At 41.8% G+C, this 26634-nt stretch overlaps 2 protein-coding genes and 3 long non-coding RNA genes across 9 annotated transcripts in view; 3 read left to right on the top strand and 2 right to left on the bottom strand.

Moving 5' to 3' along the window:
* Positions 1-226: 226 nt before the first annotated feature.
* LOC307021617 lies at positions 227-1582 on the top strand. The gene is made up of 3 exons (XR_013803209.1): positions 227-829; positions 1038-1194; positions 1482-1582. It is a non-coding gene; the product is annotated as an uncharacterized lncRNA (long non-coding RNA).
* Positions 1583-8722: 7140 nt separating this feature from the next.
* LOC307022981 lies at positions 8723-10975 on the top strand. Its single transcript, XR_013803540.1, has 4 exons — positions 8723-9037; positions 9136-9237; positions 9363-9449; positions 9810-10975. It is a non-coding gene; the product is annotated as an uncharacterized lncRNA (long non-coding RNA).
* A 1590-nt stretch (positions 10976-12565) lies between these two features.
* Positions 12566-26634, top strand: part of LOC307021616 (uncharacterized protein) — a 33527-nt gene continuing 19458 nt past the window's right edge. The window contains exons 1-7 of the mRNA XM_079653874.1: positions 12566-12678; positions 12766-12891; positions 13076-13367; positions 13524-13614; positions 13705-13821; positions 13948-14023; positions 14117-14374. Coding sequence (XP_079510000.1) covers positions 14276-14374 — 99 coding nt within the window. The 5' untranslated portion in view covers positions 12566-12678; positions 12766-12891; positions 13076-13367; ... (2 more) ...; positions 13948-14023; positions 14117-14275. The remainder of the gene's footprint in view (positions 12679-12765; positions 12892-13075; positions 13368-13523; positions 13615-13704; positions 13822-13947; positions 14024-14116; positions 14375-26634) is intronic.
* On the bottom strand, positions 20483-21391 carry LOC307023213. Its single transcript, XR_013803636.1, has 3 exons — positions 21372-21391; positions 21065-21295; positions 20483-20948 (listed from the first exon to the last, which is right to left on the bottom strand). It is a non-coding gene; the product is annotated as an uncharacterized lncRNA (long non-coding RNA).
* On the bottom strand, positions 21391-25202 carry LOC307023212 (zinc finger protein 862-like). 5 transcript variants are annotated; one of them, XM_079656322.1, is made up of 10 exons: positions 24224-25201; positions 23581-23743; positions 23388-23471; positions 23137-23307; positions 22871-23046; positions 22618-22793; positions 22343-22512; positions 21994-22232; positions 21655-21906; positions 21391-21567 (listed from the first exon to the last, which is right to left on the bottom strand). In XM_079656322.1, the coding sequence occupies exons 1-9, from the start codon at positions 24320-24322 to the stop codon at positions 21775-21777; spliced, it is 1410 nt and encodes a 469-aa protein (XP_079512448.1). In that variant the 5' UTR covers positions 24323-25201; the 3' UTR covers positions 21391-21567; positions 21655-21774. The 5 variants fall into 5 exon arrangements, with proteins under 5 accessions (XP_079512448.1, XP_079512447.1, XP_079512445.1 ...); XM_079656321.1 differs by adding an exon at positions 23908-23969 and having other exon boundaries at positions 22871-23307; positions 24224-24277; XM_079656319.1 differs by having other exon boundaries at positions 22871-23307; positions 24224-25202.

Below are 26634 nucleotides of genomic sequence, written 5' to 3' on the forward strand. Positions count from 1 at the left end.
GTATTTATGTTAGTGTTTGATCATACAAATCTAATTAAAAAAAATGTAAAAACTGTTTTTCTCATCAGAACTTTATTTAAAGAGCATCTTGCAGGTTTTTATTTTTTCTACATTTATGCTTAAACTTGCTTGAAAATTACAATTAAAAAAGTGAATGCTGGATTTGATATGTTTTACGAGACATAAGGGCAGGAATTCAGAGGGGAAGGTGCAATTTTGAGCTCTGCTCTTAAAAACGGCTTTTTTTTAAGGTCATACGTCAAACGCGTCATATTACATCACACAGGGGACACATTTCCGCTCTCTGACCGCGGGTATAGTAGAGTTGCGTTGAGTAGAGCGGTTGTGTTTTAAGGAGCTGGTATTTTTCAGTAGTTTTACATTGTATTTCACCATTTGTAATCATGGTGCAGTATTGTGTTTGTGCAGGTTGCACAAATACCAGCCTGTCAGGACATCGAGTCCACTATTTCCCTAACAGGAAAAGAAAGCTAGCTAGCTTTCGGTCCTGGGTTCGTTTTGTGCAAACAAAGAGACGGGACTTCCATGCTGCGTCTGTGACAAAAAACGCGGTCGTTTGTGGCACTCATTTTCGACCGGAGGATTATGAGTCAAGTGATGTGATGGAGTGCAGTATGGGATATCGAAGCCAGGACTGTGTGAGGCTGATAGCTAGTGCGGTTCCGTCAATACACACAGCTCCGGCAGCAGCAGCAGCAGCAGCAGGCTGGAGTGAGAGCGCGGGAGCGTCGGTCAGAGATTCAGCAAAATGAAAACGTGAACTGCACCGTAAATATTGTTTTTCTAACGTTTGCTAACTTCCAAATTAGTAAGTATAATGATTTCAATAATGACAAGCAACGTGTGTTTAGTATTTATTGTTGTAAGTTAATGTTGCTAGCTTGTTAAACCCACTTGCTAAGTCATAATGGATAATGTTAGCTAGAATTGGCCTGGGGACTTTATTTGCATATCTAATGGCGCAGTCGCTATTTATTTTCATGTGTAATCATGTGTTTCATGTGTGTGTTTTCAAGACTTTGGGAGACAACAGTACTGCAGATTCACCTACGGCCAGTGATGCTGGGCTTATAGACCCAGAGCAAGAGGTCGTCTCTCCACTGGTTCCTCAGCCAACATCTGTGCTTCACTGCGGCTCACAGTGTAACCTCAGACCTTTCCATTGTTCATCAGGTAAATGTAACACAGAACTAGCGCGCCCATTTTACATCAAAACGCGGTAAAGACTCTGCATAGTTTTTGTACATGTTAAAAACATATTAGAAAAACATCTCAGTATGATGCAGGCTGTTACAACTCAAAGACTTGCTATGACCTCAATAATTAACATATAAATGAATTAAAACATCTCAGCCCGAATGTCAACAAAACCTGAACATAAGCTTTGTAAAGGTAGATTGTATGGCAGGGCTGTTGTTTATGGCAGGCACAATTATATAATATATATCTTTTTATCCTAGCTGTCCAGGTACAGCCCAGGATGGTCAGTGTGGGGTGTCAGACAGAATCTCCACTGCCCAGTCCTGCACACAGTGATGATGAGTCATCTTCTGTAACCATGGACAGGGGCGGAGCTTCCTACAGGCAATATAGGCGGTTGCCTAGAGCGCCACCCAGAGGGGGGCGCCAAAAATTGCAACAAAAAAAAAAATTTTTTTTTTTTTTTTTTGCTTGGCGCAGTTTTGGCGCCCCCCCTCTATATCTGCAACCATTATTCTTACATAAAAAAAAAAATTCTAACATAAGGGAAAATGAGCCAAAAATCTAAAACGGTCGGTCGGTCTAAGAGCCTCGGCTTTATAGTTGGGGGCCTACGGGGGAAAAAAGGACCGTTTGGTTCAGATTCTCGCAAATTCGCCAAATTTGGCACAGATGTTGTCCATACCGTACTTAATCATTTTAAGATGGGTGCCAAGATTGGCGCCCCATGGTACTGCCATATTGCGCAATCCAATATGGCTGCCACCCGAAAAAAACAAAAAGGCCTAGAATCATAAATGATACCACTTTTTAGGGGTTTTCTGGGCCGTAAAATCTGATTCTGGTGTTATTTAAATGATTTGAGGTCAAGATTACCCCTCAAGGTCAAGTTTACTCATCAAAGTTAGTATATAAAGGTAATATCGGGGTAAAATTCAGTATTTCTGGTGCAACATGCCAGATTCTACCCCCATTTTTTTTTCTCATTATAAGCTATACTTGTATGTATCAATGTTTTATTTCACAATTCAAAACAATCTGATTCTGGTTTCATCTCAATGATATGAGGTCAAGTTTACCCCTCTAAGTTAACATAAAGGTCATTTTGTGTCATAAAAAATAAAATGGTATCATTATTTATTGGAAATAATGTTTTGCCATTTAACCTATTTTCAAACTTGTTTGAGAGACAAGGCAGGAGTCAAACAGTAACAACATGTGCTGTGTTTGCTGAATCAGCCTGCCAGTTAAACCAGGTGAAGGTAACCTAATGAGGCTGTACTGGTGATTCATGGTCCACATACAAAAGACAGGTAAGTTGTAATGTTAGCAAAAGTGCATGCATTTTCTGATAGACAACATAATGAAATTAGTGTGCTGTTATAGTTTCATGGTGTGAATACTGTCAAAGAACATGTAGTTGATGTTTTCAAGCTAGCTAACATTAGCTATATTAGCTCTGACTAACATTAGCTAACAATTGCTCAGAGATTAGAAGCTAGCTAGCTCAGTGATTGTTGGTGAATGATATCTTGCTGAGCTAAGGTTAATCTGCCTGTACACTTGCCAGCTAATAAGATAACTAATGTCATTTTGAGAAATTTCATTATTAATTCATTATTTTGCCCAAATAAAGTCATCAATAAATTAGAACAATGATATGAAGTGAATTAAATGAAGTCCTGGGGATACTAATATTGCTATCATTTTTGCATGTGCACTCTGCTCTCTGGTCCCAACCAACGTTGATACCAAACCTATGTCCTTGTTTTTAGGTGCCTGCTATGTCACCTATAAGACGGGATGGCAAGTGAAAGTTCTTTGTGTCGACGAGCCTACATCATCATAATGGACTAGAACAAGAGTGTCAAGTCAAGCATGTCTTCTATCAAAATTATGAACTGGGAACTCTGTTGTCTTTGTCAAATGGTCAAACCTGGAGAAAGCTTGACAACTCCAAAGACAGAGGGACTTGTATCACTTGAGAGGGATCTAAAAGACTTCAATGATATCAATGCCAATGATCTTCCTTGTAACGTCACGATTAGTCAGTTGAATGATGGTTCAGGCATTGCAGCAATTCTTACATTGCATAAGGCTGTGTATCACAAAACGTGCAGGCTTTATTGTAGTAGTTCTCGGGTTAAACGGGCGAGAGAGAAGCAAGACAAAGAAGCTGCCCCCAGTGCAGAGACTGGCCCTAGTCCCAAAAAACTCAGATCATCTGGGAATTTTCAGCAACAAGGCAATGTCAAATATTGTATCATCTGTGAGGGCGTGGATCCAGCTAACCTCCACAGGGCAACATCTGATGATGTAGATAACAATCTAAAGAGTTGGGCGAAGACCAACAAAAACTTTGCTTTACTTGGCAGACTAGTTGCCCCAGCTTCTGATGCACATGCGGCTGATTTCCATACTCACCATAACTGTTATGTAAGTTTAAGAAACACCGCTATCGCTACTGAGAAACGTGATTCGGTGCGGCCTGCACCTTCGCCCTTCAATACGATCATCTGCGCTCAGATAATAGCCCTGATCGAACATTCAGAGAACACTTTATTCAAGCTCTCAGAGCTACGCAATATGTATCGAAAGTTTACGAGTGATCAAGGTCATCAATGCCAAGATGAAAAAGTGCCACACTCAACCCGATTCAAGGATCACCTTCTCAAGTTTCTACCTGAATGGGTTGAGGTTTCCAAGGAAAATAAAGGCCGGAAGGATATTTATCTATCTCACAAGTTTAAGGTTGCTGATGAGCTTGCCAAGACATATAGCGCACAAATTGGTCAAGAAGATGCTCTTATTTTCATGTGGGCTGCCATGATGATGCACAACTTTATACAGAGTCAACTGCCTTTTGATGGCTCCTTTCCTGCTAACTGCCTCACAGCTCCAGTTAGTGAAGAGATGAGGAGTTTCTTCAATGTAGTGCTCCAGGGCCCATCAGCTCTTGAGAAGATTAGTGAAGACAGCAATCTGAATGCAAGGGAGAGAATTGCATGCAACATCTCACAACTGCTTATCTACAATACTAGTAAGGGTACACACCACGCTGTGAAGACGGATACAATACGCCACAACAAGGAGCGAGAAACCCCCTTCCCCCTGTATCGTGGCCTCAGGCTGCATGGACATGGACGGAACAAAAAACAGATTGATATTGAACATGCTCAAGGCATGTCAGTATCATACAAACGGGTCATGCAAGTTAAGCGAGGTATTGCTCAAGCGGTGTGTGCTCGCCATGTCTTAGATGGAGTGGTACTACCAACCAACAGCCGTCTCAATGTCTTCACCACCCATGATGTGGATAATTTAGACAGCAAGGCTCAGGGCAACTTCTCACTTGATGAGTTCCACGGATATGCCCTTAGCGTGACCAACCATCTCTCGCATGAGAACCTAGGTGTGAAGCGGGATCCAATTAAGCTTGACCCCTCTGACACGTCGACTCCAAAGCTACCAGACTCTTACGTGATCCAGCCCCCAGTCCAACTTACTCAAACAGATGTCTTTGCACCAAAATATGGCAACAGCAAAGTCAGACCACCGCTTGATGTGCAAGGTGCCACGGTCAAGGATGAGGTATGGATGGCGCACGTTAGCAGAGGGTGACATCATCACTTGGTCGGGATACAACTCTATGCTAGCCAGCGAGCAATCAGTGAAGCCCCCAGCTGAGATCGGCATCTACCCCCTATTCCCAGACAAGGCCGCATCCGCATCTTCAATGAAGCACGCGATGGAGCTGACGATGCAAGGCACAGAGTTCCTCAACCCAGGCCAGACTAGCGTACTCGGTGCAGATCAGCCACTATTTGCTATCATCAAACTGCTCCAATGGCAATACCCCAACACTTTGGGAGAAGACAAGTTGGTTGCCATGATGGGTGCGCTGCATATTGAAGACAAGATGCACCTAATGATTGGGAAGCTGCTGCTCGACTCCGGGTGGGCCACCATCCTCGCTAAGGCTGAGGTCCTGACATCCGGTCGCGCACAATCTGCGCTCAATGAGCATCACATCAAACGCACAAGGTATGCCCATCAAGTTTCTCTCATGTCACTTTATGAGCTCAAACAGACCGCCTACGCAGAGTATTGTGAGAGTATAATGGGCCCACCTGAGTCATTTGATATGTGGGATCAACGTTCACAAACTGTTCCCCAGTTCAAGTTCTGGTCAACCATAATGAAGCTGGAGCTTCTGATGTGTCGCTTTGTGCGGTCCCTGCGGGAAGGGGACTTTCCACTATATGTGCAAGCATGTGACGAACTTTGCGGCTGGTTTCACGCCCTGGACCACACAAACTACGCACGTTGGATGCCAGTCCATGTCCGTGACATGGTTCAGATAGCTGATAAACACCCTCAAGTACATGCTGAATTCATGAAAGGCAACTTTGTTGTGCAGAAATCAGCTAGAAAGTTCAGCCTCATGGCCAAGGACCAAGCACATGAGCAGTCCAACAAAAGCCTCCAGGCGCATGGCGGAGCCGTTGGACTCTATGAGAATCCTGAAGCCCTTACATTGTTTATGCTGGCTGGACCTGATTGCACACGGATAGTTGAGGAGTTTGAGGCCATCAATGACCCACCAACGTCATCCACTGGTCATCATGAGGAAGGACATAACTTGCAAGTAAAGTTTCGCAAGGATGTACTCTCGTTCATCGATGTGGTACAGCAGCTAGGCAACCCCTTCCTTGCTACAAGCCAGGAGCTTATTGCACTCGATACACAGAATGTCATGGAGCCGGCAGTTGTTGCTTCTTTATCTCAAATCCATGAAGCCGGCCAGACCCTTCATGCAGCATATGTCAAGGAAAGATTGGAAATGGCTTCAGTACCAGTATCTGATACCGTCAAGCGGAAAAACATGCTAACATTCGCCAACCGAACTGGCCCCAAGAAAAAAGGTACAAAGGACGGTGGCATACAGAAGCAGAACATGGTTTTAATCACACAACTGTTCCTTTCACTCCAGTCACGTCCCAATGCTGACATGACAGACTTCTTTCAATTCGAAAATCAGAGAGAGCCACCGAGCCTGGCGGACAGAGGGTCTCTGCGATCTGGGACAAAGTCTGACATTCTTCAATGCCTCAATGCTAGCACAGGTCGTGCAGCTTCTGCCAAACAATCTACCGTTGTGGTGTTGGATATGGCAGCAGTCATCCACATGGTGCGCCCCACAACAGCAAAGACATTCAGCGAGTATGTCTTGCTCAACATTACACCATTTCTGGAGGCCCAAATGACAACTAGTACCCACCGCATTGATGCTGTATGGGACAACTACCCAGAGGAAAATAACCTAAAATATCTTACACAGAAACGGCGTGGGAATGGTTCACGGACAAAAGTCGGTGATGGTAGCACTCCAATCCCTAAGCATGAATGGAGTGGCTTCCTAAAAAACGAGGACAACAAAAAGGAGCTCTTCTCATTCATCAGCACACAGATCTCAAAGAATGACATGCGTGAAAGCTCCTTCTGACTACCCACTTTGAGACTATGCTCTCCAACATGCCTTGTGATGTCACAAAACTACAGAAGTGCAACCATTCTGAGGCAGACACCAGGATCCTCCTGCATCTGGCACATGCAGCAGAGCAGGGTCATACAACAGCCTTTGTTCGCACCGTAGACAGCGATGTTGTCATTTTGGCAATCCGGTTTTTCGAGACCCTTGGCCTAACGGAGCTCTGGGTGGGTTTCGGTACTGGTCGAAAATATCGTGACATACCAGTCCATACCATCTACTCTGATCTCGGTCCATCAAAGTCATTGGCACTACCCCTCTTCCACAGCTTAACAGGGTGTGACACAACTTCCCAGTTTCTTGGATGTGGCAAGAAGACAGCTTGGGCAGCCTGGAGAAGCATACCAGACCTCACCAACACACTAGTTGCTCTCACAAACACCCCTGACCTCTTCAGTCTTGAGTCTGTGCATATGCAGAACATTGAACGATTTGTCGTGCTCATGTACAGCAAGGGGTGTGGTGCAGCTGGTGTCAATGAGGCCAGACATTGCCTCTTCACCACTGGAAGTAGATCCCTGGAAAACCTCCCACCTACCCAAGCTGCACTGTTCCAGCATGTCAAGCGAGCGCTACTGCAGGCAAGTTTCTACTGGAATCAGGCAACCTCGGTCCAGCAGGAAATTCCTGACTTCAGTGAGTGGGGCTGGCACAAAGATGGCACTGGCACATGGCAACCACTGTGGACCACTCTTAGTGATGCATCAGCAGCATGTGACCTTCTTGTGCGCTGTGGCTGCCTCAAGGGATGCATGGGAAAGTGCAAATGCCACTGTATCGGTGTCCGATGCACAATCCTCTGCAAATGCGAAGGTGGGTGCCTTAATAATGAAGATGACAGCCAGTAACTCCACACCTTGCAAGGGATGGAGACACAAAGAATGTGAAAGACAACATTGTGATCTAACTTTTTGATTTTAGCAAGTTTTACGGAGTAACTATTTTGATTACATTGTCCCCTACTGTTGTTTACTGTTGTTGAAGTTGGACTTGTATTAGTTTGTTGTTTATAATAAACAATCTACTGTTTTGAGTTGTGAAACATTGATATATATACAACTACAATTTATAATGGAAAAAAATAACTTTTTGGGGGTAGCATCTGGCATGGTGCACCAGAAATACCGGATTTTACCCCAATATTACCTTTATGTACTAACTTTGATGAGTAAACTTGACCTTGAGGGGTAATCTTGACCTCAAATCATTAAAATAACACCAGAATCAGATTCTACGACCCAGAAACCCCCTAAAAAGTGGTATTATTTATGATTCTATGACTTTCCGTTTTTTTCGGGTGGCAGCCATATTGGATTGCGCAATATGGCAGTACCATGGGGCGCCAATCTTGGCACCCATCTTAAAATGATTAAGTACGGTGTGGACAACATCTGTACCAAATTTGGCGAATTTGCGAGAATCTGAACCAAAAAATCCCCTAGGCCCCCGACTATTAGGTGTTCACAGTCAGAACATGCTAGAGCGCTGTGCATTGATGGGTATCGGTCAAGTGTTTATAAAATTGAGCGTTGAGGAAAGAAAGACTAACGTTAGAGAACTATGAAGAGGCAAAAGCCATCTGGGGCGCAGTATAAAAACAGAAGAAAAGAAGAAGAAGAGAAACGTGCCAAGGTGAAAGGTATGCAATTTTGATTGTATTGTCAACATTAGCGAATGGATCATGTAATCTTGCTAGTTAGCCAAGCCAACGTTAGCTAGCCAGCGTTTGTTATTGCCATTCAGTCGAAACTGTCATAAGGCTATTTTCTTTGTGTAATGAAATAGAAATATTAGTAATAATAACAATGTTAGTTTTGGTGTAGCGAGCTAGCCAGTGTGGTGGAATGATAGTTAGTTGGTAACGTTAGCTAACGTTAAGTTTACCTCAGAAAGCACATTGACTATCCGAGTCAAACATTTGCCAAATTCAACCCTGTCGCTATGTGCGCTAACGTTAGCTAACTAGCTCAGTGGTTCTCAACTCCAGTCCTGTTGAATGTTTTCGTTCCAACCCAGAACTAACACACCTGATTCAACTGTTCTAATAAGATAGGCATAGCTCTTGATTAGTTGAATCAGACCTGTCAGGCTGTCCTAATGCTTACTAACTAAATAATAGCTACATTTAACAAATGGAAATTATTCAATGTTGATAATACACATTTTGTTATATCATTTTAGATTCACTTTTAAAATATCTGGGACCATCTGCTGCATCAGTTGACAAGGAACCGCCATGCACCTCAGCTGTGCCGGCTTCCTCAGGTGAGTGCAATGTGTCAATAGATGTTCCTGATGATAAATAATTGAATGTGAAATCCAGTCAATATATTTGCTCTTGTGTGTTCTTTCTATATTTATAGACCTAGAACCACATGAAGGAACGTCAGAACAGCAAGCTGCTCATCCTGATGAGATGACCACTGATTCCACCCTGCCACTGACCACTGTGTCTGTTTGTTCTGGTGAGTACAATATGTCAATAGATGTTCCTGATGTGATGATAAATAATTGAATGTAAAAATGACTGTCGTGCCATTTCTAATCCAGCCAATATATTTGCTCTTGTGTGTTCTCTATATATGTATAGGCCCAGAACCACTGCAAGGAACGTCAGAACAGCCTGCTGCATCTCATCCTGATTGCACCACAGATTCCACCCATACACTCTTCTCAGGTGTATGCCTGATGAATGTAAAGATGTTTAGCTATAAACCTAATTGTCCTCATGCTTTCAAATAATTGCTTTCTGTTTTTATTTACATTTTACACACTGTCCCAACCTTTTTGGAATTGGGGTTGTGTGTGTGTGTGTGTGTGTGTGTGTGTGTGTGTGTGTGTGTGTGTGTGTGTGTGTGTGTGTGTGTGTGTGTGTGTGTGTGTGTGTGTGTGTGTGTGTGTGTGTGTGTGTGTGTGTGTGTGTGTGTGTGTGTGTGTGTGTGTGTGTGTGTGTGTGTGTGTGTGTGTGTGTGTGTGTGTGTGTGTGTGAAGATATTGTGAATATGAGGTGAGAAAATGTGCTTCACATGCCCTCCAGATGCAGCAAAGACAGACGATCCACTACCAACCGATCCTGCTGACTGCCCTTCACATCTCACAGACACAATGAGGACAGAGTTTGTTCGGAGAGGACCATATCAGATAACACCTGATTTCATTTTCCCAAGGAGAGATGATGGGAGAAGTTGCCACCACCAGTACTTCAGCAGGACCTTAGTAAATGGAGAAAGGATCAAAAGAAGTTGGGTGACATATTCAAAAAAGAAGAACAGTCTTTTTTGTTTTTGTTGTCAACTTTTATCTCCAAAACAAATTCATTTAACAAATGCAGGACTGTCGGATTGGAAAAATGCAAGTGCTGCTTTGACCAGCCATGAAAATAGTCCGGAACACCTGAACAATTTGGCGTCATGGAAAGAATTGGCAGTTCGATTAAAACAAGGTACAACAATAGACAAACAAGAGCAGGCCCTCCTTGAGGCAGAGAAGAGTCGGTGGAGAGCAGTGCTGACACGACTGGTTGCTATTGTACAGTCTCTGGCAGGGCGAAATATGGCATTGAGAGGAAAGACAGAAATACTCCACTCTCCTTCAAATGGAAACTTTTTGAAAGAGGTTGAGCTTTTGGCGCAGTTTGACCCAGTGATGAAAGACCACATCCACAAGATTAAAAGTCAAACATCCCACCACAGCTACTTGGGCAAAACCATTCAGAATGAGTTGATTGAATGCATCAGTGGAAAGATTATATCAACAATAGTGCAAGAAATAAAGAAATGCAAGTACTTTTCCCTCATTTTAGATTGCACCCCGGATGTTAGCCACACTGAACAGCTGTCAGTAGTCATCAGAATTGTGACACTGGAAGAAGACCCCCAGATTAAAGAGCACTTCATGGGATTCCTAGTAGCAGAGGAGTCCACTGGTGAAAGTTTGTCCGCCATGATTTTGAAGAGGCTGGAGGAGTTGCAGATTGCCTTTGATGACTGCAGAGGACAGTCATATGACAACGGCGCAAATATGAGAGGGAAGAACAAGGGAGTACAGGCCAGGCTACTGCAGTTGAACCCAAGAGCTTTGTTTGTGCCTTGTGGGGCACATACACTCAATTTGGTCATTGCTGATGCTGCCAAAAGCTCCAAAGATGCCATATCATTTTTTGGCATTGTGCAGAAGCTATACTGCCTGTTTTCTGCCTCTACACAGAGATGGGCCATCCTCAATAAACACGTCAACCTTTCACTCAAAATGTGGTCAGAAACCAGATGGGAGAGCAGAGTGAAAGCTGTGGAGCCTCTGCGATATGAAGCCGCAGCTGTGAGAGAGGCACTGCTTGAGGTGAGAAACCAGGCCAAAGACCCAATCATCAGGATTGAAGCCCAGTCTCTGGCAGAAGAAGTGGGGTCATTCCGCTTTTCACTGTGCACAGTGGTCTGGTATGACATGTTAAGTCAAATTCAGCAGGTGAGCAAAGTCCTGCAGTCCCAAACAATGCAAGTGGATGTAGCAGTAAGTCTACTGAAAAAGACTGAAAAAGCTCTCAAATCCTACAGAGCCACAGGCTTTGTGGCTGCACAAACATCAGCCAAGGACATGTGTGAAGACATGAATGTGGATGCAGTCCTTGTGCAAAAGCGGCTGAAGTCAACAAAGAGGCACTTCTCATATGAGTCTCCTGATGAGCCATTGAGGAATGCCTTGCAAAATCTGGAGGTAACGTTCTTTAACGTGGTGGTAGATGCTGCAGTGTCAGCACAAAAGGAGAGGTTTACCACTCTTGAACATGTGCAAGACAAGTTTGGCATTCTGTACAACTTCCCAGACCTGCCACACCAAGAGCTGATGAAGCAAGCAGAGGCACTTGCACACACCTTAAGCCATGGAGGGCAATCTGATTTGGATGGGAAGGAGCTGGCTCAGGAGTTGGAAAATGTACCTGACTTGCCATCAAAGAGCATGACAACTCTTGAGTTGTTGAAATTCATACACACAAAGCAGCTCACCGAAATATATCCCAACTTGTGTATTGCTCTGCGGATCAGTGCAACGCTACCAGTAACAGTAGCTTCAGCCGAGAGGAGTTTTTCCAAATTAAAACTCTTGAAAACATACCTGAGGTCCACCATGGCTCAAGAACGCCTCAGTGGTCTGGCTGTAATCAGTATTAACCATGAGGTTGGTGGTCAGATTTCATATGATCATGTGATTGATGACTTTGCAGCGAGGAAGGCCAGAAGGATTGCACTGTAAATGGAAACCAGTAGGAGCTAATATGTAGGCCAACCTTGTGTGATGATAGGGAGTGGAATGTAAATAGTTCTTGAGACAAAGTGAATTTGTAATTTTTATGTATTTGTTTGTTTATTTAGCATATTATATTTTGATTATTTGACATGTGTAACATATTTTACAATACATAATTTTCTTTTAAAGCAAATGTGCACGTTATTTTATTGTTTGTTATTGTTATTATTATTATTGTTTGTTAGCTAAGTTGTTTGTTTTAATTCTTTAGTGTGCACTTTACATTTCTTCTTAATTTTCTTTGAAAGCAAATTTGCACATTCTTTTATTGTTTGTTATTGATATTATTATAGTTTGTTAGCTAAGTTGTTTATTTGTTTTAATTCTTTAGTGTGCACTTTACATTTATTCTTAGCTCTTGTTCTTGCTTGTAATAAATAAAGCTGCAGTACTTTACTGTATAACTGTTAAGATGTTTTGATATTTTTTTTGGGGGGGGCGCAGTGGTGAAGCTCGCCTAGGGCACCAAATGTGCTAGGTCCGCCCCTGACCATGGACCACCCTGGGGATATGCCATAGAGCCCAGAGAAGGAAATTATGAGCGAGTCGTCTGACGAGGAACCATCAAAAGAGCCACTGCAGCGAACTAATGTTGATCTCAAGTAAAGCTTCTTTTAATTTTAGATGATGTGTACTGTATTACCAAATTGTGTCGGTCAGAAATAACAAGTGTTTTTTTTTTTTTTCAGTGCTGCTGACAAGTTAATTGTGTGCCAAACCCAGCTGATGTCCTTGTTCACCTTTTGCCCTTCCTGTTGTGGGAAACACAGGGTAATGTGGAGCAGCAAGAGGGAACGTATATAAAGATAAAACAAGTAAGAGGATATGTGTGAATTCCACTGATGTAAAAATAAAGGTTGTATTCATAACCTGTATGTAAAAATTTTTTTTAATGTTTTATCAATTCACTGTGTCTATACTTCATTAGTTTTATGGTATAATTGATTTTTGACTGACTAAGAGTTGTACTGGCAATCTTCTGCTTTTCACATCTCTTAGGTATGTGCAGCATGTGGGTATGAGCGTCTTTGGCAGAACCAGCCAATGCTGTACAGAAACATGCCAGCCTGCAACCTGTTACTCAGTGTGGCCATCCACTTTTCAGGTTGCATGGCTACCCAGGATGTTGAAACTGTTAGGGCTTCAGTGCATCAGTGTCGGCACCTTCTTCCGCCATCAACGCCTGTTCACAATCCCTACTATCGTGCAGGCCTGGCAAACTGAGCAGGCTGGGATCATCCGAGAAGTGAAGGAGATGGGGGGGTGGGTTAATCCTCTCTGGTGACTGCAGGTAGAACACTTCAGCTTGTATTATTGATATCAAAAAGAGGTCAAAACAATATTTAAATTACATTAATTTAGCTTTATCCAAAGCAACATACAATAACTGCATTGCATTGTTTTTTGGGCTTTAACGTCTGAATTAAACTGTTTTTGACACTCATAGGTCAGACTCTCCTGGCCATTATGCCAAATATGGCACCTACTCCTTGATCGAGGATAGTATAAACAAGGTTTTGGATCTTCAACTTGTCCAGGTAAGTTAACGTTATCAGTCACACAAATCAGATGTGCTTTCGTCTGATGTGACACGGTTAGTGATATGACTGCATAATGTTGTTTTACAGAGCTCAGAGGTCCCAAGCAGCACCTGGTGTGAACTAGAGGGTCTGAAACGCAGCATTGACTTCCTTAAGGAACAACACATGCAAGTTTCAGTCCTTATTACGGATCGAAATCGCCAGGTAAAGACACACAAGAACGAACAGACATATGTACACACAAAGATTCTTGGCGCACCATATTAACAGCAAAAAATGCATTTTCTTACTAGTTAGTAAGTAATTAAGGTGTTGTGTTTCACTCTTTAGGTTGCCAAGTGGGTGCGGGAGGAGTTGTGTCCAGGAGGAACGACTCATTTCTTTGATATCTGGCATATTGGTAAAAGTATGTATCTTGATGTTGGTAGGTGTGATTAGGCTGAAATTTGTTTATAATTACATTTTCTTTTTTTAACATTTTGTTTCTGTTGTGAAACAGGTCCAGGGAAAGTTTTGGATGCTGCTGCAAAGGAGAGGGAGTGTAAGGACCTGAAGCTGTGGAGGCCAGCCATCATCAATCACCTGTAGTGGACTGCAGCTTCCACTCCTGATGGAGATCCAGATGTGATGGAAGCCAAGTGGCAAAGTATGGCGAATCATGTTCAGGACATCCATGAACACGGCACTCCTGCATTTCCCTACTCTGCACATCCACCTCTGGAGGGAGAAGCAAGGGACAAGGAGTGGCTGGAACCAGGTAACGTACTCTGTACACTGTGTTGCTGAAACATCTTAGTCGTCCAAGTGCTTGTTGGTGCTTAGTTTATTTTGGTTCCGGAGCACTCCATCAATATATAACCCAAAGTGTGCTAACACATTAACAAGGCGTTATATAAATAACACCTGATAGTATCACACAATCGGTATTTTAATGTAACATTTTAAGACAATGGATTTTGAAAAGAGGAAAGTTTCCTCTAAAATCTTTAAAGAGCAACTTCCAAGTTAAAGACACCTGTGAATAAATGTGTAGGAAAATGATGAATACACTAGATTTTCAAAAAAATATACAGAAATATACACCACAGTGACATCTGGCTTCGTTTTTGTAAGACATTTTCCCTTCCGCATAAAAAAGCCTCGGCACCTGAACTCCCGCGTGTGACGTAACATGGGGGAAACAAGGGGGAGAGCGGCCGGTGTAACGTATTAATAAACATGCATCCCAATGCTAGTTTCGACACGGAAGACACAGAAGAAGTTGAACATGAATATTCAAATGCATATGACGGACCACAGCCTTATAATTATGAGCCTGCTAGGCGTCCAAGAGACCAGGAGCAGCCAAGGATTAGAAGAAATAACGGCCATCGGAGAGAAATTGAGCTGTGGTGTGAGGAGAACCAGTGGAGAACTGGGCAGCTATCTTGGTGAGTGACCGGCGTTAGCTACAGAATGTTAGCTAACGTCACATCACAACATTGTGAAGTTAGCTATCATATATCAGGCTATAACTAAAGTAGCATTGATAATATAGTAACGTTACTGGCAGGACTGTTGATACTGATCCATAACAGAAACTAATTTGCAAGTATCAGCCGTATCTCGCGTTACCTAATGCAACTCCACACTACGGTGCTGTGTACCGGAGGAGAGACGCGAGATACGGCTGATACTTGACGATCTGGCGGAGAAATGTTGTGGAGCCTCTTGATGGAAAGAAGGTGTGTAGTCGGGGAGGGTGCACAGCTGATTGCAGCAGGTGAGTGGAGGTTGAGCCGGGAGCCAGGAGTGACAGCCACCACGCACACACAACTACTAACTATACCCGCGGTCAGAGCGGAGATGTTTCCCCTTTGTTATGTAATATGACGCGTTTGACGTATGACCTTAAAAAAAAGCCATCTTTAAGAGCAGAGCTCAAAACTGCTCCTTTCCCTCTGAATTCCTGCCCTTATGTCTCGTAAAACATATCAAATCCTACATTCATTTTTTTAATTGTAATTTTCAAGCAAGTTTAAGCATAATGTAGAAAAAAAAAACCTGCAAGATGCTCTTTAAGGACAATTTCTGTATACTAATTGCTTTTGCATTTTATTTCAGTTAAAGTATTTTTACTTTAATTTTATGGGTTTTTTTTGGCAGCCGCTGCTGCCAGTCATTTGACAATTTTTTTTATGGGTTTTTTGCCCATAGAAGTTTTAGCGCTGTACTTTTATTAAAGGTTATTGACTGTAAAAAGAGAGGATGCATCTGTAAAATTAGAGTATTTGCCCGTAGAAGTATTAGTGCTGTACTTTTATTAAAGGTTATTGACTTTAAAAAGAGAGGCTAAATCTGTAATATTAGACTATTTGCCCGTATAAGTATTAGTGCTGTACTTTTATTAAAGGTTATTGACTAAAAGGATTAGATAAATCTTTAAAATTACAGTGTTTTCCTGTAAAATCTTTAAGGACAATTCCCGTAAATTAATGGCTTATTCACTTTATTTCAGTGAAAGTATTTTACTTTCAAGGGGACCTATCATGCAAAATGCACTTTTGTACGTCTTTTGTACATGAATATATAGGGATGTAACGATATACCGAATATTGCGGTATCGCGGTAAATAAACGTCCCAATACCGTCGTGAGACTGACAAAATCTACCGCGATTTAAAAAAAAAAACATCTTTTTTTTTAAACCTTTATTTAACCAGGTGGTCCCATTGAGATCATCGATCTCTTTTTCAAGAGAGACCTGTCCAACATGGCAGCAAGTAGGTTACAACATGAACATAAAACAACAGATAACTCAAAAGGATATCGTATTTACAGGGCTACATTTACACACCTAGAGACATTGACAAGTACCAACAATATATTTATATCTCGCCCTGTCAATAAGCCTCACCTTCTTGGCAAAAGCTATTGTTTTTAAAGTGGTGGAGAGACAATGCACAGTTTGACCCACTGCTGTCACCCATGGCCAAAGCATATCTCTCCGTCCCACTGAGGTGGCGTTAGACTTTTTCGCTATCCGTCATTTTGACAGACAGGATCGTAAAATATCCGTTATAAATCCGTTATAATCCCTTATAGAGAGGCTAAGTCCCTCCCCTTCCGGAGCTTCCATGGGACCACCGGACGCGGAAAATTATACATTGAAGTCAATGGAGAGAGAAAAGTTATCTTTTGATCCCGTTTGAATTGTGCCACGAATGACACATATGATGTTTGTCAATCTTAAACAATCATTTCCATGTAAAAAAAAAGTCACCGTTTGTCGTAAAACTGTTGAAATATAAGACTATGAAAAATACGCAACTCGAAAGACTACAAATCCCAAATGCATTCTGGTCACGTAAGTGATGTCATAGGCGATAATGCTCTAAGACTGGTTGCGACTCGCAAAAAAAAGAAGAAGAAGAAGATCTCTCAATTAAAGCAAAGAAGAAGAAGAAGACTGATTTATTCCCTCCGAGATTGCTCCAATAAATTCACTTTTACAAGATGCCTGTGTGCTTTGTACCGGGTTGTAATCACAAAAGTGATCGTACCACTTGCTCGTTCTATACCTTCCCGTCTGAGGAAAGGACCAGGAGTCGTTGGACCAAACATATCAGGTAATATACATGTTTTGCATGCAACATAGTCAAGTTAGCTACCTAGCTAGTAGCGAGTATGTTAGTTAGCATTACATTACATTACTTAGCCTTGTCATTTGTATTAGCCTTAACATGAAGTAAACCAAAATGTTAAACAGTAAGAGTAGTCATGATGGTAAGTATTTTGTGAAACATTGGAAGAGTAGCCTCTCGCCCCCCCCACCAGGTGCTAAGGGGCGGGAGGTAGGCTAAAGCCACATTAGCATCAGCGATCTTTTCTACTGAATGCTATCTGCACAAATTGTTAAAATTGAACATTAAAAGATCAGGCAGTTCAGGGAGAGTCGAAGGAAGGAAGGCAGGCAGCTTTGCATGACATTCTTCTGGACGTGTTTCATTGTGATGACAGTGAGGGTGAGTCAATCTGTTTGTTGGAAAGACAGTAGTTGAGTGATTACTGAGAGAAAATTATTAAAAGAGATAATTATTCAGTGTTGTTACTTTAAAGTGTTGTTACTGACCTTTTCTCTTTTATTTTCTTTACCTCACCTGTAACTGCTGAGACCCTGAGGAACATGCCACACTGGACTGACCTGCTCTGGCAACCTGATTTCCACTGTACGTAATAGTATTTGGTTATGGTAAATTATTTATATACATCAAAGGCACAATGCACCCCCCAGAGACACGATGTATTGAGTGCTGATATTTTGCATTAGTCATGTGAAATCATCTTTACATACTAGAAAACTGTAGGAGCTATAACTTGTTTTGAAATATAATTTTTAATATCCGATAATAAAGTTGATCTGTTTTCTTTATTCTTCTCTCTTCCCAGCTCCATCCATCACCATTCTCTGTTCCTGCAGGTCCTGCTTGCTAATCAATGCTCATATTTTTTTACACAATTACAAATAAAGTCAATATACTTGTATGACATGAAGTTGTGCTTCATTCTGAGTCAATAATAAATCATTCTGCCTTCAACTGCAAAATTATTGTGGACCGCACCGACATCCATGTAGCTGCCCGCCAGTAAGATGAACCAAGCAAAGCTGACACTCAACATACAGCTCTGCTCTTAAGTTTACATGAATAATTTGTGAAATATTGGTAATAACAGGTTTAAATGATTATTAGTAATTAATTATATAATTTTCTCATTGTAGACGAGCAGACAGGGAGCCAGATGAGAAAAGCAGAATATGCAGCTGCCATTTTCCACATGGAAAAAGAGAAAGGGCCAAGTGTATTTGAGTGGACACAAAGAGAAATCCCAAATACAAAAATAAAATTATACAATTTACAGATATGTATACTTAAGCAATAGCTCACGACAGGCCGTGGTATATGCTCATTATATCACAGCTAAGGGGCTGGTTCGGCCGACGCGACGCGAAGCGGAGGTCGACAAACCCCTTAGCTGTGATATAATGAGCATATATCACGGGCCTGAAGTGAGCTATTGCTTTTATAAAACGGTTACCAAGTGTGGCAAATATGAAAGAAAAATACACACTCTAATTTAAATAGTTTTTATTCGTAAATAATGATAATAAATAATAAAATATTCGGTTAACGCTACCACTGCTGTCCAGCAACATCAGTACCAAGCGAGAGTGTTTTTTCCAGAGCAGGGGATATTGTAAATGCCCAAACATCCCAGCTTATAAATACCTGGAAATGTGGACATTCTCATATTCCTAAAAACCTGTCTGATGATGCTGAGTGAGTGACTAGTGAGTTTGAGTTGAGTTACTTGAAAAACTAAAGTGAACTTGATTTATTGCAGCGTTTCTCAAGTGTGGGGCGCGCCCCACTGGTGGGGCCCAGAGATGTGATAGGTGGGTCGTGAAATACAAAATAAAAAAAAATATATATATATATATTGTTTTTTTTCACACTGGTGGAATATCAAAACAACGGCCGGGGTCGCAAAACGCATCAATGAAAGCGACCCTCTACCACACAAAACCAACACCTGTAAATAACCGCAATTTGTGTTCTTTGAAATTGAAAAGGATATTGCATTGTGTTTGTTACTTTCGTTGCAGTGTATGTCTTAAGTGTAATTTGGCATGTTTTATTTTGAAGGCGAGTTTACGCTGTTGACAGTTGTTGTTGTTGCTATGGAAACAAGAAACGTTTCACAGCAGGCGGAACTTGTCATAAAGTCCGCGATAATAAAGCCCACCCATTTAGAGGGAAGATATGATTGGTCAATTGTGTACGTCATTTGACATTACTCTCTCGTTCAGTTACTATAGCTGGGCCCTCTGTGAATTCATAGCTGGACGTCCAACAGCTCCTGTCTTCACCTCGCAGCAGAGACGAGCGTCTTTCATTTAACCCTTCACATTCAAACAGAAAATGAATAGGCAGATTCAAAGTATTTAGTTCTTTGGAAATGTTATTTTAAATACAATTTAATCAAGTTATTTTTGGTAAAACTAATGACAAATATGACTAAAAACATATTTAAAAAATATATATAAGAGAAATATAATTTGTTTTAATGTTTTTTAATATTATTTTGTAGAATATCTTAGGCCCTCAGAGAGAGGCTCGCCACTGGTAAACATCTCTCATACACACATGTGAAAACGCTCTCACAGACACACACAACAGCCGTTGCAGTCAGAGAGAGAGAGAGAGAGAGAGAGAGAGAGAAGAGAGAGAGAGAGAGACGAGAGAGAGAGAGAGAGAGAGAGAGAGAGAGAGAGAGAGAGAGAGAGAGAGAGAGCAGAGAGAGAGAGAGAGAGAGAGAGAGAGACTTTATCTATTTAATAAAGTTGTAAAACATAAAGTAAGAAATCATTCCAATGTGTACTATAGGACAGTAAAAAGTTTAAAAGGGGAGGGATTAGTATGCATAAATAAAAAGAAAGAATGCTAACTAGGTAACATAAGATAAGAATAAACAAGTTTTTTTTTTTTTACAAGTCTTTTTATTTCATTATAGTGTACAATAATCGATGCCATTTCATATATTGTAATATCACAGTACACTCACTACACTCCCCCCTCCCTCCCTCCACCCGCCGATGCCCCACACTGACGAAACCAAAAACATTTAAACAATAAACAAGTTTAAATGATTTGTTGTGATCATATTCTAAAGGATGTTTGGATTATTGAAAAGTATACAGCTCCCTTTCATCTGAGTGTTTAGAGCTCAGTGTTTCCCACAGATCTGAAATAGACTTGGGGGGAAGGTGCCAGGGGGGGGGGGCTGCGAGCGGTGTGAGCGGACCGCGGGGCGGGCTTGTGACGTGCAACACATGTGACAAACAACAAGTTTTAACAACAGGTTTATTCATTAACTTTACATTACTGTATGGCAATATTCATTTTGTACAAAGATGGCACTGTTTGTCAGAGCACTTAATCCGTCTAGGTTTGTTGAAGAACAGCTCCAACGCCTGTGTGTATGAGAACGCCTCATCCCATCCCGCTGGTCCACTGACTGCTATCCGCATACATGCAGCCAGGTGCTCCCCTTTCAGTCGGTTTCTCATGTCAGTTTTCATCTGTAAAACAGACAGTTTGTTTTAAATGAACTATACAGAATGACATGCAAGACACGTACCCTGTTCATCGTAGAAAAATCCCTCTCGCAGTTTACACTGGAGACAGGGATGACCAACCCCGCTGAAGAGAGAAGGCTGAGGTTTGGGTATATTTCTGCCCATTCGTCCTTCTCACTGGCCAGGAGCTGCATGATCTCAGCTTGTGTCTTGTCCTTCAGAGATTAGCCAAGGCAGGGCAAATGAGTATACAGTATAATTGAAACATTTACAGATGTCAAAACAAGCAATTCTAACCGTCAAGTTCATATTAATTTAGGTATTTACCAACCTTAAATGTTCCTTCAAGAACATGCTGCTTGTAGGAGGTCCACTCTTGGATAACTGTGGCATCCTGCCCTGGGATGAATTTGTTGGCAAGGGTCTGCAACATTGAAATGTTGGTTACATCATTGGAGGTAACTGCCTTTGGACCCAGGACACTGAAGGCCCCCAGCACTTCAATATGCTGGAACCTGCTCTCAATGTTGCTCTCCAGGCTGCAGATGTAAGGTTTGAGGACCTGGAATGATATTATACATTTTTCAGTTCAAGGAAAATAAATATTGGAATGTAAAAGTAAGAAGGGATGTATTTACATCTCTGACAAATCTGGCCCATATATCTTCCCGGGGGCGCTCCCCTCCTGATCCTCTCCTCCTCTCCGGCAATGCTAAACGCCCCAAGTCCACCTGGGTTGTCCAAGTCTTGGTGTAGGCGAGCAAGGAACGTTCCGGGGAGTGGGGTCTCGCCTGCCTCCAGAATTCTCCTCAGAGTAACAAGTGTGACTGGCACCTAAATGTGGAAAAAGACAACAATATAATAGGATGGATAATGCAAATAACTGGGAGCATCAAATGCATTTCTTTGTAATCTACCTACTCCTTTATGTGGAGAAAGTTCACATCAGCTCTCTGAAACACCTTAGACAGCATTGCAATGTGGGGCAGCACATCTGCCTGAAGGTAGAGGGCAGCCACAAAGCGGTATGTGGCACAGACATTATAGACCTTTGGCCACTGGGCACTTCCTTGTGGTTGCTTCTTCTGCCAGAGCAGCCAGCACAGCTGGAAGGTTCCTCTGGAGGTTTTGAACAGCTAGGTGCTGCGATAGCCACCTTGTATCTTTCACCTCCTAACAACAAGTAGAAACACTGGTAAGTAAAATATATGTAAATAATATGACACCACAATAGTATTATGAAAATAGGTGAAAACACACCTTGACTTTCAAGTCGTTCAGACCAAGAGTGGTAGCGGCAGCACTCAGTGTGGCTGACCTATTTGCACTATTTCGGAAGAATAGGTGCAGTCCCTGCAGGTGGTTCCTGAAGTTTGCCATATACCTGACAGCATTTGAGGCATCTTTGCATGCCAGTGCTAGTCTGTGAGCAGCACACGCTACAGAAACCAGCTTTGGAAAACTGTCTGTGAGCTGCTTTGCCACTCCATTCAGACGGCCTAAGTTTAAGAATTAAATGCAGTGTTGAGGGCGTCATTTTGTTTCCTTTAATAACAGCTGAAAATACACATTTCACACAATCCATTAGATTTAACCATAAACTCCATACCCGTCATCACTGCTGCACCGTCTGTCCCGAGTCCGTAGAGCCTGTCTACCGGGAGATCCTTCTTCTGTAGTACACTGTTGATGGCAGCAACAACGCTGTCAGCTTTCCCATCTTCCAGAGTTACCAGGTCAAGGAAGTGGTTGAAAACATAACCCTCTTTATCCAGGTGTCTAAAATAAAAATGTATAGGTTTTCACACATATTAATAAATATTAAGTTTAACTAGGCCTACATCTTTATTTAAATGCACATCATACCTTTAAAAAATACCCCACCTAACATGTAAATCCAGCTGGCGGTTTACAGATACATCTGTGGTTTCATCAACCTCTAGGCTGATTGCTTGAGATGACCTTATCTCTTCCAAAATAGGCGACTCTACTATCTCTGCAAGGATCTCCAGCATTTCATCCACTATTCTTTGTGATTGATAATTGTTTCTTTGATCCACCTGAGAAAAAGACATCATTTAACATTTAGCTGGTCAAAGTTCTTAGTTTCACAAGCATCATTTTGTACTAGGTTTACCTTCAGATTTTCAAAGTAATCACAACCCAAAAGCTGAGCTAAACTTAAGAGCTTAGGGTAGTTGGTGTGGTGAGCCATCTCATTCTTTACTAGCCAGTAAAGGCATTTGAATCCACCTATGACGGCCTCATGCTCCATAATAACTGTGGGCTCAAAAGCCTGCATCACTGAGTAGCCTAGACCAAGGGCAAAGACATAATTCATTATATGAGCCAAACATGGTTGATAGGTTGCAGAAATTAGCTTTACATAAAAAAATGATATACCTGATGCAAGTGAGACCTGATGCTTTACACTATATTGATGAGGCTCTGAGGAGATGTGGCGCTCGATATAATCCTTGCGGAAAACAAGAATCCCAACTTCTATGAAAGCCCATTTTAAGGGGCCTTTCTTTATTGGAGGCTTGTGTTGCCTGCAGATTCGGCATAACATTCCTTTTTAAAAAGAAAAACGTGTTAATTCTTACAAAAAATAAGTTTTATTACAAATATGAACTTGCAAATGCCATTCATACCATGCTGGGTGAGGTAGAGCCAATTCTTGAACTGTGGCATTTTGAGCCAATCAGGGTTCCATCCTGAGTGGCGATGCTTGGAATCTGAAAATAATGCATTGGTATTACTGCATTTAAATGGTAGAGTTCTCCTTGCTATTATACTATGTCTGTGTCTGTGTCTGTGATGCTTGGAACTGTGCTGCTTGTTCACCTGCACCTGCTTGTACCACACTGGGACCTGCTGCTGCTTGTATCACACTGGGACCTGCACCTGCTTCTACACTGGGACCTGCTGCTGCTTCTACCACACTGGGACCTGCTGCCTCTCCCTCAGTACTCTGACTAGTTGTGCCAGCATCTTCACTGACCACCGGCTAGAATTGAAAACAAGCTTGAATCTAGTTTGGTCTCTGCATTGCAACTCACTGTTGACTGCAATTGTATAATTTCAGGTCAAATGAACCGACATATATCATTATTGAGACGTATGCATTTATTATTGCCATTGCAAGCAAAATGCTAACATTGGCTAAGTTACCTGTGGTCTCTCCTCCTCATCCTCACGCCGTATTCTCTTAAAATATTTTTGAATACTCATATCTGAGGAGTAATGCAGGGGAAATTAACAGTCTAACCTTAGCTAAAGTTAATCTGTGTCCTTCTAACTGGCATAGCCCGAAGAGAAAACAAATTATAATCTTTTTTATATTTAATTTAGCACACGTAACTTGCACGCAGCAAAGTTGGCCTGGTTACGTTAAATACACTCTTAGTTGCCACTAACTTCAAATAATTCGAATCTCCTACCAAAGTCAGAAAACAGCAACACAATAAGGAGAAAATAGTTACTTTACCTTAGTGTCCGCGTCTTCTAAATTAACGTCGTCTTCTCCGTTTTTCGTTTCCCTCCACGCGATGGCAGCACGAACAGGAGGTGTCGAGCGAGGGATCATACACTAGTTAATCGATCGCAGAGCCAACAGGGGGGGATTATTGTCCCCTAGTTAATCAACCGCAGAGCGAACAGGCACAGGAGACGTAGAGCGAGGGCTCATTGTCCATTAGTTAATCACTCGCAGATGGCGTCGCTCGCGGACGGATACATTTTTTTTTTAAAAGGTCCGAAATATACTTGGGCGGGCCTTAATATACCTGGGCGGCCCGCCCAAGTATTAACATTGTGTGGGAAACACTGGAGCTGTATCCATAAATTCATGTTGTGCTCAAAGTAGGGCTGCTCGATTATGGCAAAAATCATAATCTCGATTATTTGGGTCAATAATTGATATCACGATTATTAAAAACGATTAACCATTTACTTTGAAAACATAATAAAAAAATCATAATTTGAAAAGGATGTTTTTAACAGTTGATTACCCTGAACTTTAAGTATAATTCAACTGAAAAACCTATTTAAAAAAATAAAAAAAAAGTTTTATTTCGATTATGTTGTTTTCATAACCGTTGCAAGCCAAAATCGTAATTGCGATTAAAATACGATTAACTGAGCAGCCCTAGCTCAAAGTGCACCAGATTGATGCATTTAACTTCAACATTTAAAAAAAATCTTCCTGGGGGTGCATGCCCCCGGACCCCCCTAGAGGATGTGACGTCCACCACCAAATAAAGCAGGTTAAAATAATTAAATTGCATACATTTTATTTTTAGTAAACACTGAAAACGGGTCTCACAGACCCAAACAGCACACAAAGGTTAAAGGTAGCATATAATAATGTTAAAATGTGCTAAATATATACACTGCAGAAAAACAAAAAAGAGGAGTAAAAGTAGCTCACGACTTGTTTTATTTTTTGAAAGTAGCTCAAACGGGGCTTGAAAAGGCCCGTCTGTTCAAAGTGGGGAATGACAGAAAAAGTTTGAGAACCACTGATTTATTGTATTGCAGGGTCTGATTATTAGCTTGTTTATTTGTGAGATGCAGTGGCACAAAGAAAATGCCTACTTTGTTTGGTAGTACTAGTAAAAACACTGGTTTTCTTGTTCCAGTCTGTCACTGTCACTTTGTTTTTGACACTTTAAAATACTGCTATCCTACTAAAATGCTGTACAAATCAGATGTATTATGTAATAAAGAAACATTTTCCGAGTTAATTTAAAAAAAAAAAAGTCCTTTATTATTCAATATCGCGATAAATACCCTACCGTGGACTTGTTATCGCGATATTATCGTACCGTGAGTTTTTGGTATCGTTAGATCCCTATGAATATGTGTCCCTGTGGCTCCAGGGAACTCACCAAGTGTCAGAAAACACAACCCTCTCTATTTTCCTCCATACCCAAATCTCTAAAAAAGGGGCTGCAACGGATCTGATACAGACTGATCCAGATTTTAACACTGTCCTGGTCAGGACGGTGGCGCTACGGCTATTGGACAATTCTCCACCTATCAGGGGAATGAGAGGTTGGGCCACGGCCGGCCATTGCCGCTCGAAAGCGCTGGAGACTCTGTAGTACATATGCCAGGCCTGTAAGTGTCTGGCATATTATTCTCTCCCCTGTGGCTCTTTTTCTCCCTCCCCGAGGCAAGCGTTTGCGCCTCCTGCTTTAAAAAAAATGAATAATGACTCTATATAATGGTATGTAAGGGATAATGTGCAGCGACTCGGTCATTATGGGGAAAAGAACACCGACAGGCTGATCAGGAGCCCGACGCGAAGCGGAGGGATCTAGATCGGCATGAAGGCACGTTAGGCAATGTGCAATGTGCACATTATCCCGCTTATTACATGGCCACATTCTCAACAAAGTAACGACATGACTCCCAATATTAATTGAAATGCTTTTATGGATTTAGAAAATGATTTTATTGATTTAAAAAATAGTTGTATGTATTGATTTAAATTGACATGCATCCGCTAAGAAAATAGTCCGTTGTTACTGTTTGAACTAACGCAGCAACGACAGGAACTGCTTCGATAGTGTTTTTGAGGAGCTTTTTTATTACAGATTTGAAAACATCGTTGCTTGCTTTAAAAGTAGCACAATTCATTATGTCAAACCTTGGAAAGTATCTAGATATCCCTGCCCTAATGCCAAAGTAACTGGCAACTGAATATGTGTCGCCGTTTGATGTAGTCTGGACCGCTGCGTAAAAAGGGTTTCAGCCCCGTTACTTCTCTTCTTACTTCTATAAGAATAAAACACGGAGGACGGAGATCTCTTTTTCTCCCCCTCTTCTCCCTGCTTCAGCCTAGCAGCTGACCTCAGAGCACGCTCCCCTCTCCTCATTTTGCTCTTTCCAGCG

Source organism: Notothenia rossii (genome assembly GCF_949606895.1).
Source record: "Notothenia rossii genome assembly, chromosome: 10".
NCBI classification, from domain to species: Eukaryota; Metazoa; Chordata; class Actinopteri; order Perciformes; family Nototheniidae; genus Notothenia; species Notothenia rossii.